Source organism: Haliotis asinina, chromosome 12 (genome assembly GCF_037392515.1).
Source record: "Haliotis asinina isolate JCU_RB_2024 chromosome 12, JCU_Hal_asi_v2, whole genome shotgun sequence".
NCBI classification, from domain to species: domain Eukaryota; kingdom Metazoa; phylum Mollusca; class Gastropoda; order Lepetellida; family Haliotidae; genus Haliotis; species Haliotis asinina.
In genome coordinates, this window is record NC_090291.1 from 46,710,462 (window position 1) to 46,724,103 (window position 13,642).

General features: G+C 38.8%; 2 protein-coding genes across 3 annotated transcripts in view; one reads left to right on the forward strand and one right to left on the reverse strand.

The window, feature by feature from the left end:
* LOC137258995 (galanin receptor 2a-like) overlaps positions 1–6,612 on the forward strand; it is a 53,647-nt gene extending 47,035 nt beyond the window's left edge. For both annotated transcript variants that reach the window (XM_067796697.1, XM_067796696.1), the window contains exon 2: positions 4,678–6,612. In XM_067796697.1, coding sequence (XP_067652798.1) covers positions 4,678–5,891 — 1,214 coding nt within the window. In that variant the 3' untranslated portion in view covers positions 5,892–6,612. The remainder of the gene's footprint in view (positions 1–4,677) is intronic.
* Positions 1–13,642, reverse strand: part of LOC137258996 (RAB11-binding protein RELCH homolog) — a 166,973-nt gene that overhangs the window by 108,133 nt on the left and 45,198 nt on the right. The window lies entirely within an intron of this gene.

The following is a 13,642-nucleotide window of genomic DNA, read 5'->3' on the forward strand; positions in this document are numbered from 1 at the left end:
ATTTTGTAACACACTATGTCCGAGGTGATGCTGTACTTGTGGGCCATGACGTGCTTAGCCGCTACCCAACACTTGATGTAACATCTGAATGTCTGTGTTTCTATCACATAATCTTGGCTGCACTGTACTGTTTAAGTCCAATGGATTCTGTTTCAGCAAATTATGTCCAAGGCAATGGTACTTGTGGGCCATGACATGCTTAGCCGCTACCCAACACTTGATGTAACATCTGAATGTCTGTGTTTCTATCACATAATTTTGGCTGCACTGTACTGCTTATGTCCAATGGATTCTGTTTCAGCAAATTATGTCCAAGGCAATGGTACTTGTGGGCCATGGCATGCTTAGCCTTTACCCAACACTTTATGTAACATCTGAATGTCTGTGTTTCTATCACATAATTTTGGCTGCACTGTACTGTTTAAGTCCAATGGATTCTGTTCAAGCAAATTATGTCCAAGGCAATGGTACTTGTGGGCCATGGCATGCTTAGCCTTTACCCAACACTTTATGTAACATCTGAATGTCTGTGTTTGTATCACATAATCTTGGCTGCACTGTACTGTTTAAGTCCAATGGATTCTGTTTCAGCAAATTATGTCCAAGGCAATGGTACTTGTGGGCCATGGCATGCTTAGCCTTTACCCAACACTTTATGTAACATCTGAATGTCTGTGTTTCTATCACATAATTTTGGCTGCACTGTACTGTTTAAGTCCAATGGATTCTGTTCAAGCAAATTATGTCCAAGGCAATGGTACTTGTGGGCCATGGCATGCTTAGCCTTTACCCAACACTTTATATAACATCTGAATGTCTGTGTTTGTATCACATAATCTTGGCTGCACTGTACTGTTTAAGTCCAATGGATTCTGTTTCAGCAGATATTTGAGACCGAAAATTGTCTAACACGGAAGTAACACCTGTATATAATGATGAAATATGAAGTTGACATAATACAGGTCTGTTATATTTGCCGGAAGTCAGACATGAGACCATGAAACTGACGTTCGTCAGTGTATGAATGACACATGCAACTTTGATGGGCTGCTTCTATGTTTCAGGGGATTCCCTAGCATGACCAAATTCAGAAGTGGTGTCTCTGATGATTTTTACCCTTCAATCTTGAACTTAACTTCAGGATAAGTCATGCCTGTTCCAGAACTTCCTTGCTTCAACAGATCCTTGTCAACATGACAAAGGAATGTACATAGAAACTATGGATAAATCAATAAATTTACCCTAATATTAGTCTGTCTCACAGTCCCTGAACCACACTATTTTGCCTAATGCCACGCCTTCTCTGCAATGCTGAAGCCTTAAATGAAGCAAGTCTAGATTTCCTCAGGTTCAGGTGCTTGTCTCCATGGGGCTCCATTTCAATTAAAATGGGTTTGTTTGTTCAAATTATATACATTCAGAGACTAAGCCTTAGTATACCCTAATATCTACATACATCTTTAGTGATCAGTCAAATAGTTCAAAGATGACCGACTCTTGAATTTGCCCCAGGTTAATGAACAACTTCAGATTGTGTTGACAATTATGACGTCTTGCATTTTATGTGAATGTCTTAATGCACTGTCTCTGTGAAGCAGTTTGTAAGACAACTCTTTCATTTAAATGGTATTAATTTAAATCTATTTGTTGTACCCAACAAGGTTGAAATGGTGTATCGCAGAATCAGTAGAACCACAGTAATTCCACTTAAGTTCAGTATACAATAATGCAATCCAAAAATTTGGCATACTGTCATTTTATTAACCTCTTCTAAAATATCAGGAGATAAAATAATTGTGTCAAAATGCATGCTTTTCTTTGCAAGAAGGCTCTTGTTGACTTCTGCATTATGATCATATATCATATACTGAACCAACAAGAGGCCTTGTACCACACAATACATACTGTATGACATAAATTATTGATGTATTTAAACTGGTGCCCAGTCTTCTGTATGCTAGACTCTTTAAAATTGCATTCATATGAGAGTGAGTGAAAAGCAATAAAGCATTTCCACAATCATAAATACAAAATGTCAAAGGTAGATAATAAAATAGAATTATATTCCATTACTCAAAAAAAGTTAAAAAGCAATGACAATTACATGAGTGTTCCACTGAAACTTCTGCCCAAAGCGAACCCCGAAAGCATCCGAAGTGTAAGTTGATGAATCGCTATAAAATAGGAATGAAATGGCTCTGTGGAAATGTGAGTGTATACACACCATCCGGTCTAGTTTTGTCACAGTACATGCCACACAGCCAACTGACACCTCTGACTCAAATTATCTTGTGGGAAATTTCTTCACATGGTTGTTTTTTTAATGTTATAAATGAAATGGCGCCTGGTGGTATACCATAGTAACATTTGGTGCTGAGGTCCATCATGTTAATTCTCCCACTTTATTAAGCAGCTTACACTATCAAATATGGTGATACAGCAATTCTGAATCAAAATGCTTTCATCTAAATTAAGCTTTTCTTTCATGGATTTAATTTGCTATCTTTCTTTGAAAAAGAATAACCTCATCGAAATTACTACAAACATTTCTCTATATGTAGAATGAAGAACAAAACAGTCCAAACAGTAAAACTGAAAGTAGTGTTTCTTTGAAGGAATGAGTGAGTTTAACTTTTAGTTGCTTTTAGCAATATTCCAAGAACATTACAGTGGGGGACACCAGAAAAGGACTTCACACATTGCACCCATATAGGGAAACCAACCAGAAACAAGGCAACACTTAACGACCAAGTTACCCCATCACTCTGAATGGGTGAGTGAATGAGAGAGTGAGTGATGAGACAGACATTGCTGCCTCTAAAAGATCAAGGTCTCGTACAACAAAGCGATTGTAGCTCCACAACTTTCATAAGTCTATGTTAAAGTACTTCGATTGCTTTGAGGAATGGAGCTAAACAGACATTTCAGCCATTAAATCGTCTACCTATTTCCAACAAATGGCAGGATTGATGGTTTATGGGTTGATTAACAGATTTCAGCAGTCTGATAGCTGAAGTGATCTGATGGCATTTCATAAATAACTGACTCTAAACCAGACAATCCAGTGATTCAAATCATAAATATTATAACTGAAAGGTGCACCTCTCACAACGTTACATGGACACAAGAAGATACGACAAGATAGTGGAACTAGAAGTAGAGGAAGTGGAAATAGATTCATAAACTAATATAAACTACTGGATTCCTGTCACTGACATCATTAGAAAACCAGTTACATATGAGTCATCATATGATGTCTGGAAATCAATAATACAACACAACAAAGTTTTACATACTTTGATAGTACAACTGAGTTTCACATTGGATCATTTTCTGGAACAATGGCTGCTTGTCATCTAAAATGGTTTACAGATGGCTTTCAGTTTGCGTGATTGTATAGAACACATCCTAATGGCACATGTCGCCAGCAGATCACTGTATAAAAGGAGGGTTGGGACATACCTGTCAACGTTGGTCTATCTCAGAACTCAATAAGCACTGTAGTTCGGCAACATAACTGGTTATCATTTTGAAAAAAACGATGACAACATGTAATGATATCATCATACTGTGAAAGTTATGCCATCTCACAACTAAACCATATAAAACAGTGTTTGGCTCCTTGCAGGACAATTTCTGAAAGAAGCTAATGGATTTGGGGAAACTATTCTCTTAGCATTTAAGTTAGTTCCTTTGTTTGTTGTTTGCACTTAGCTATTCAAGTATGTAAATAATACAGTCTGGACCAGACAATAGATTGATCTAGATCATGAGAATCCATCTACACAATTTGGGTACGATAACATGTGTCAGCCAAGTCAGCTAGCCTGACCAGACGATCGTGTTAATCATGTCTTATGACATGGGTTGATGAAAAACAGTTGTACCAGTGAATCTTGATGGGTCATATCAGAATACTACATTTGAAAATCATCACTGTTGACTGCACAATTTGAGCTATATGACTGGGTCAGAGCGCTATCATTAATTAAAGGATGATTACACATTCGATTATACCTAAAATGAGCGAGTGAATACTGTTTTGTGCCTCACAACTACATCACATACTTGGATGCTGGGTTTCATATGTGTGGAGTCACACCGGGATCAAGATTATGACAAACGACAGCGTTAACCACGAGGGAGAAACTGAATATGGCTTTAGGCGGGTTTTTTTTACGAAAGTTCCAGCAATGTCAAGGTGAGGGGACACCAGAAACGGGCTTAACACATTGTACTCATGTGGACAATCAGACAAGTGGATGTTTTAACCTTGAGTCTTACCCTGGTGACCATTTCCAATACCTGAACAGACCCAGGAGATGCCATCGTCTGTCAATAATGTTTCTCTGACAATTTACATTTGCTGAAATCTGACATGACAGTTATATCCTGTGTGTGCTCAGAGTGTTGCAAGACACATTATGTTTTGTATGACAGCTGTTCCCGAGATCAAACTTGACAACTGCAAATAACATTTCAAGTGAGAGTGAGTGAGTAGGGTTTTACATCGCTTTTAGCAATATTCCAGCAACATCACAGTAGGGGACATCACAGATGAGCTTCACACACTGCACCCATGTGGGGAATCGAACAAGTGAACGCTTTAACCATTAGGCAACCTCTATGCCCCTAACATTGTTTCAAACAAAATCTAATATCATTTTTCTGTTTCAGGCACTAATGTTTCCGGGATGGCAGACTACTATGACTACCTTGGATCCCTCTATGAAAACCCTTGTAGCAAAGATTACTTCAACCAATCGGAGGTCAAAGTCAGCGATATCATCCAGCGCTACATCTTTCCCATCATCCTCTTTATTGGCACTGTGGGTAATCTGACGTCAATCCGCTACCTGCATAACTTGAGTGTCAACGTCTGGTCAACATGCTTGTATCTCACTGTCCTCTGCCTCATCGACCTTGTCACTCTCTACGTCGACTGTGGCAATAAGTGGTTCGAGATTGTTTCTGGCATCAACCTCAGTGTAAAGATCAGTGAGACCTCTGGCGCCGTTTGTAAGGTTTACCCTTTCATTTTCCAGTTCTTCCTCCACTTAAATCCTTGGATCGTTGTGTCAACATCTGTGGAGCTAACCATAGCCTCAAAGTTTCCGCACCTGACGTACAAGATGTGCACACGTGAACGTGCCAAAGCAGTTATGCTGCTCACAACAGTCTTGCTTCTGTGTCTGAACATGCCCTACTTCTGGACCTATGGACTAGTGAAGTATGCAGAAACTCCAGACCATGTGATAACAGTCTGTGTCTACATTGAAGAGTTCTCAGAATATTTCCGGGACACAATATGGCCCTTCATCAACCTGGCTGTTGGACATATAGCCCCTCTGCTAGTCGTCACAGCATGCTTCTTTATAACAATATCCTCGTATCTAAAATCAGACAGTGCATGCAAAGTCAAGCTGGAAAAGTACTTCATGGATTTGAAATCTCTGAAGCAGCTAAAGGTCACTTTTATCATCATCTGTTTGTTCTATGTGATTGTTGTTACAATGAAGATCCTGCTGGTAATTGTCAACTATCTGATTGCTCAAAAGATCATCATCATCCCTTGTTCCCTGCATTCCCACGTGAAGGCAGTCATGAAGCTGCTTGGATCGCTATGGGACATGCTGTTCTACCTGTTCCTCAGTGTTAAGTTTTTCATATATTTGGCCACATGTAAAAGATTCCGCTGTGAGATTTATCAACTTCTTTGTTGGATTGGACGTGGACTTCATCGGAGAGACAGAGTGACCTTGACCTCAGGAAACCGCTATGATGCAAAGCCTCTGATGCAGCATGGGAACAATGTGAGAAATAGTGTTTCCTATTCACGAAGGAAGGATCTAGCCGGGGATGCAGGTCCTGGCGTTACGACAGCTGTGTGAGTCAGGATCTACAGCACTACCCAGTTTCTCCTTCCATGTTTCCCAGCTTTTCTTCCATCCTGGCAACACATCAGTTGACTATGTGTATATAGTGTTTGTATATAGGCTCCACGTGTCCATGTGAAGACTTCACTCCTGTCCTGGCATAAATGTGACTGAGTGTGATCTATGTGATGGGTAGCCATCAGTGAGTGGAGACCTTTTTTGACGAGGTGGTCATTGGTGTAGGGAGATTTCACTCTGTATGACAAGGCCATCTGTGTGTGGAGATTTCTCTCTGTATGATGAGGTGGTCACAGATGTAAGGAGATTTCAATCCATATGACAAGGTTAAGTCATCAGTGTATGAAGAATTCACTCTGTATGAAAAGATTTTTATCAGTGTGTGGAGATTTCACTCTATATCACAAGGTGGAAGTTGTAGTGTGGAGCCTTCACAGTACATAAAAAGGTGGTCACTGGTGTAGAGATTTCACTGCACATGACAAGGTTATCATCGGTGTGTTGAGATTTCACTGTATATGGCGAGATGGTCATCAGTGCATGGTGATTTTAATCAAAATCCACACAGTCATTGGTGTGTGGAGATTTAACTGTATATGACAAGGTCATCAGTGTGTCTGAAGACTTCACTCTGTATGACAGAGATTTACCTGTTGTGTCCAAGACTTCTACACATGATGAATATAATACAGCATGGCGCATGTCCATGTCTAGTCAAGTTGTGTTACAGTTCCACTCAATATGACATTATAGTGAAGTTGTGTCACAGTTCCACTCAATATGACATTATAGTGAAGTTGTGTCACAGTTCCACTCATTATGACATTATAGTGAAGTTGTGTCACAGTTCCACTCAATATGACATTATAGTGAATTTGTGTTACAGTTCCACTCATTATGACATTATAGTGAAGTTGTGTCACAGTTCCACTCAATATGACATTATAGTGAAGTTGTGTCACAGTTTCACTCAAGATGACAGTATGGTGAAGTTGTGTTACAGTTCCACTCAATATGACAGTATGGAGAAGCTGTGTTACACTTTCACCCTATTGAGGTTCAACACAGGTTTGAGCATATATCATTCTGTTTCAAGGGAAGAAACAGTTGAGTGAATACTTCATTCTATATGATGGACTACTGCAGTATATTGGCAATGAATGTGGCCAGACATGACAGCTGAATTAAAAATTTTCCTGCTTAAATTGCATGCATGTACATCAGCGAATTATATACTTCAGTGGTTATACCACTCTGCAAGAATAAAGTAACGCTGTGGAGGACAGCCACCGCTCCATTATTGCTCCAGCAGATGACTGGAAATATTTCCACATAGAATTGATGTGAGGTTGAGACTGTGAAATGGACTTTTACATACTACTCAATCAAACTGTGATACATATTTGCCAGCACAAACTGTTCACCACACAAAACAATGGAACCTATTGCCTAAAGAATCCTTTCATCATTCTTGGTGACCTCAACAAACCAATTACAATGCAGACGTATCCCCAAGCAGTCAAACATTTGGATGCATCTATACCTGACACATCTACTAGCATGAACGAACATAAAAAGGAAACCCATTAAAAAGCCTGAAATTCTAGATTCGATCAAAATACGAACAGTAGTAGACAAATTGTATCATGCAAAAGGGCTAGTGTCAAATTGTATCCCTTGAGAACGAGAGTGAGTAAATCCGATCAAATACCTCTTTGATGAGTATTTTAGTCACATCAAGGCAATTTTTTGCAAGCTTGACGTAGGGAAACCCCCAAGTGGTAGGGCCTTCGATATTTACCTTACCATTTTGATGCAACCCAAGAACATACATATGATTCTGATACATACATAGCCCTATGACCCATCACAACTCTATAGTTTATCATCAGCATTCGAATGGCATAGCACTATGAACATTTTGTGGATTGGAACCTGGACATACAGGCATTCAAACCACAGTTTTCTGCCATACCTGTGGATATCAAAGTTCACAACATCATAGCAGTTATAAAATGCATATAGGTCAAGGTCCCCACGAAGATCTGGGTTAGAATTGATCTTCAGCAACCCACTGGGTGATGAGGCTGACTGACATGTTGACACATCATATCTCACTTGCTCTGATAGATGCTCATATTGTTGGTCCCTGGATTGCCTGGTACAGACTCGATTATATACAGACTGTTGCCATATAGCTGGAATACTGCAGAACGCAGCATAAAACTAAACTCTCTCACGATAAGTCAAGGTGAGTAAGATGACTTCATATCCTGTCAGACAGTCTTTTAGTGAATAGAGGACCATCCAGGTGAAACTTCAAGCCACAGAACGGTCACACAATATCAAAGACCATTACTTACCATTATGGTCAAAAGATGACATATATCTGTCTTTCGATACTTTGATACCTCAAACAAGAACCTGAAATCTGTTGAAATGGCTCTTAATCAACTTCAGTACTTCAATCAGAAGCATGACAATGTAGATCTGGCTTGCCAGTTCTTCAACCAATTACAAGATAATATAGGTCTGTCTGTACTTCAGCATCTTCAATACTTCGGCATAACTGGGGACTTACGTTAATCTAGGCGCTCAGTCATCATATTTATTCTCAGAACAATACTGATTTAATGTACAGGCTTCTGTTGTATACATTTATGTAACAAAGACTGATATAGTTACCAGACATATAGAGAATCTCATCCAAAGTGTCTACTAATATCAGTCATATCAACACAAGTTGATAAAGTTACAAATATCAGTAGACATGAGGGGGAGATTCTATTTACTATCCAAATCACTCTTCCATAGTTTTTAATGAAAAATGTTCTTCTCTGAGCACTACCATAGACTTCAGTGCAGCGATGTCATAGCATTGTGACTTCATCTAGTTCATGACATCATAGCACTATCAGAGCTTTGTACAAAATCTACTGTCAAAATGATATCTCCTAGGAGATATCGCACTATCTCACAAGCAATATCTCCTGTTGAGATCTGGATGACAAATGGGCATTTTTTATACCTCCTTGAAGTTAAATTCAAACTGATGGGTTGAAGAATCAACAGATGCTGTAAATCAAGAAATTAATGAATCACCAAAGCCATCTAACCCACTCAGCCTCTGTAGTATCCACTAGATTCTCTTTATGTAAAAGTCAAAGGTTTACACAGTGAAACACAAATATTTAAACAGAAAGCATTTTTCAAGACATCCAATGATCATATAACAGCAGAGGCAAATATTTTCCCCAGTGATATATAAATAACCATGTGTTTAAAACAAAGTAGCATTTTATGTGGTAAGTACCATTGTTTCTGTAGGTACAGTGCATTAAAAACAATAAAAAGACAAAAAAACAAGACACAATAACAGCTAACCACTTCATAACATTGAGCAAGTGTCACAAGCCGTCTTTGAATTAATTTCATGATTTACAACATTCAAAACAGTTTTGTATAAATAGTGTTCTTCCCCAAGAAGGTCAAGGCCGTTTCATTTCGTTATCTGTCCACCTGTCTGTTGTATATATGTTTCTGTAGTAGATTAGACAAACTGACTGCCAGTGCAAGATGGTAATTAAGATTACGGTCCTGTCACTGATGATAGGAAGGGATGATACATGTATAACATTGCTGTGTAATAAAGATTGCTTACAGATCACTGCATTGCTCCTCTGTCAAGGATTGGAGGCTCAAGTTGAGTCTTGAGAAGACAGACTGAACTAACAACTGGTATTCCTCATAAGGTTGAGAGTTTAGTTTACGTTTTTTCATGTTTTGTTAGAGGTTTTTGTGACCACTGTTTGAAGACACAAATATACTATGACAGATTAACTACAGTGAACCGAAAGAATTGATTAGTAATTAGAATAGGGTCTCACTAAATCTATTATGATTCACTTGCATAACAGGTGAATTGAACCGTAGCCCTTCATGTATTCAAAGTTATTCATGGTCTCTAGAACTGAATATTAACAAATATTTATGCTTGTTTTAAGGGAGTGTGTTTTACTTCAGACCTTATTCAAAGTGAGATATGCAGGAATGGAATCTGTATAAGCCTTGCAGTAGCAGAAGTCATGTTAGTTTGGCAAGGTCACACATGGTACTGTAGAATATAACTCTTATATACAAAATTTGGGAGTCATGAGACAAGTGGTTATTGCTGTGACAATTTAACACTGCCAACACTGGTATTCCAATATTGAACATCAAGCACTTAACTACAATATTGTATTACGTGTGTTCCATTTTGTGCATCAATAACTTAACTACAATAATGTACTTATGAATAATTGTTCAGATTTGTTCACAATATTCATGATGAGCATGATATTCACCACATAGCATATTTGTTGCAGCCCTAGTTTATACAACAATAAGCAAACACGGCATATTTATCATGGGATGTTTCTGGTGAGTGAGTGTAAATGGTTTATACCAAGGTCGACAACATAACTGTAATATCATGAATATTTCAAGACAATGTGTGAAAGAGGTAAACCACAGAAAGGAACATAGAAGTCTTAATATTATCATGGACACTATCAAGTGAGTGAGTGAGTGGATAGGGTTTTACACCACAATTGGGGGCACCATAAATGGTCTGCAAACACTGTTCCCATGAGTGGAATCAAATACAGGTCTTCGGACAGATGAGCAAAACTACATCCACTGACCTACGCTACTGTCTGTTATCAAGTGAGTGAGTGGAAAGGGTTTATAGCAATCATAAAGATCTCAAGCATGTTGTAGTCGGCAGTCAGGAGGTATTTGTATTTTGCCATTCTTCTGAAGCTGTGATAAAACCTTCAATGTGGACACTCTAAAATATATTGAAAACTTAATTTGGTTTATGGCCTCATTGAGGAGTATCACAATTTCAGTCCCATATGTCAGCTGGGTATGGCAGGAAAGTCCAAAGGGAGGAAGATCTCCGACATTTACAACTTGGCTGAAACCAGCGAGCATGGGACTAGTGCTGACAAACCTTAAACCATAGTCTGCACATACTGGGATTCAATCCATGATCAGATTCCTGGTAAACACAAGGGGCACAATAAATGGCAGCACCTCAGAGAACTAGCGCACCTGGGGCCTCGGTATAAACAAAGCTTCCACAATGGACTGGAATGTAGAAATGTGAGAAAATGCAGCAGAACTGCAAGAACCTTACAAACCTCTGCTATGGATTCATATGACTTGTTTCATTTGGAAGGGTTTTCTTCTGGAAGAGTTTTATGTCATAACTGATTGTCCTGTTTCAGTCATATCAAGGCTCAATGTGAAAATTGTTCCTTATATTTATTGACATATGTTCCCTGTGCAAAAGGCAGGAATCTTTCAGAATTGATTGATGAGGTACATCAGAAAAAGACACAACTCTGAAATCTCAATTTCAAAAAACAAAATGGATCCCAAAACAGGAAAAAAGTAACATCTACAAGTTTCTAACTACATTGGCAAGAAATATTTTCATGCACCCCAATTATGTTGTGTCCTTGTGATCAGCTGAGCTACATTTCTTTGAGTGGCATGTTTAGAAGTTGCTGATGGTGATAAGGACAAACTTTATGGATGAATAACTTCTGTACTTGATAGACAGCGATACAAGAATCTGTATCAAAACCTGGAAATGTCGCTCAACCTGAATAAAGAAGTTGTTCGTTCATAAAGATTGTCCTTATCAGCTGAGCTACAACCTTGTTGACCCCATCTATCCTTGCAGTAGTAACTTCAATATGTAACTTCAATCACTGAGATGATTAGTATTATGTACTTGCACAATGTGTATCCAGTGGAGGATTTCTGAACATCCTGCACAAACTGTCACTGTCATCAAGTTCACAAATAGATAAAACAGAACACCTGACAGATAATTATCACTGCTAATAGCATTTATCACAATTAATGTTTAGAAATGTGACTCATCATTGCTGCTGAAAGCAGACAAGATGGCATACATGCTGTGTGAACGGACAAGGACGGGGTTGGATCTCAAGGGAAACAAGCAAGAGGTACCTTTGTGAAACAAGCAAGGTGTACCATGGTGTAAAAAGATAGGTGTACCATGGATAAACAAGCAAGATGTACCATGGTTTATAAACCACTTATTACCCTTAAGATAAATTTGTCAAATTCTGACTGGTTAATAGCCAAAGCATACAAAACCATGTAGGTGAATTTGCCAAGGTATACGAGCAGTCCGCCCTGTCAAATCTGTCACGTGATACACTATCTGGGGTGTACGAATGACCTTGGCCTAAAATGGAATGTGGCTGCTAAACGGACAATTGCTTCAAAATTTTACAGTTGGTGTATAGAATCAGTATAAAATTGTTGACACAATTTCTTATTTGTTTGTGTCTATATATGTATCCCCAAAATATAATTTGTTTCTGTATTTCCCTAATTGTTTAACAAAAGCTGAAATTTGATAATTTTTTCATAAACTATGCCATCCTGAGTCATCTCCCTTTATGAACATTCATGAAATATCATGGCGACACATACTATGGCTTATTCTGCTGAACGTTGAATGTTGCAGCTTAAAGATCAGCTATATTAAAAGATGTTAAGGGTAACAAATTTGTCACACAGTGTTTTGAAAGGGTGTATGGGACTGTAAGACCCTTGCAAATTCCATATTTCCTTCAGCTACATCTCAGAAAAATACAGAATTTACAAGGGTCCTAGGGTCTAACACTCCTGTACATCCTTTCGAAATACTGTGTAACTACGGTCTAAGGTTTACCATAGTTTAACACACATGGTGTAACATGGGTAAACAAGCAAGGTCTACAACAGTGTAACACGCAAGGTGTACCATGGGAAAACAAGAAAGGTTCACCATAGTGTAAAATGCAAGGTGTATCATGAAAAAACAAGCAAGGTGTTCCATGGGAAAACAAGCAAGGTCTACCATAGTGCAAAACGCATGGTGTACCATAGGAAAACAAGCAAGGTCTACAATAGTGTAACACGCAAGGTGTACCATGGGAAAACAAGCAAGGTGTTCCATGGGAAAAGAAGCAAGGTGTTCCATGGGAAAAGAAGCAAGGTCTACCATAGTGCAAAACGCATGGTGTACCATAGGAAAACAAGCAAGGTCTACAATAGTGTAACACGCAAGGTGTACCATGGGAAAACAACCAAGGTGTACCATAGTGTAAAACGCAAAGTGTACCATAGGAAAACAACCAAGGTGTACCATGGGAAAAGAAGCAAGGTGTTCCATGGGAAAAGAAGCAAGGTGTTCCATGGGAAAAGAAGCAAGGTGTTCCATGGGAAAAGAAGCAAGGTCTACCATAGTGCAAAATGCATGGTGTACCATAGGAAGACAAGCAAGGTCTACAATAGTGTAACACGCAAGGTGTACCATGGGAAAACAACCAAGGTGTACCATAGTGTAAAACGCAAAGTGTACCATAGGAAAACAACCAAGGTGTACCATGGGAAAACAAGCAAGGTCTACCATAGTGTAACATGCATGGTGTACCATGGGAAAACAAGCAAGGTCTACCATAGTGTAACATGCATGGTGTACAATGGGAAAACAAGCAAGGTCTACCATAGTGTAACATGCATAGTGTACCATGGGAAAACAAGCAAGGTGTACCATTACCTAAAAAGCAACAGGCACCATTTAGAAAGAAGCAATAGCATAGGAGCTATAGAGTTAGACAAGGACTATCATGAACATATCCCTCTGCAGGCAGCTCATGGATATTATATAGTTAGCC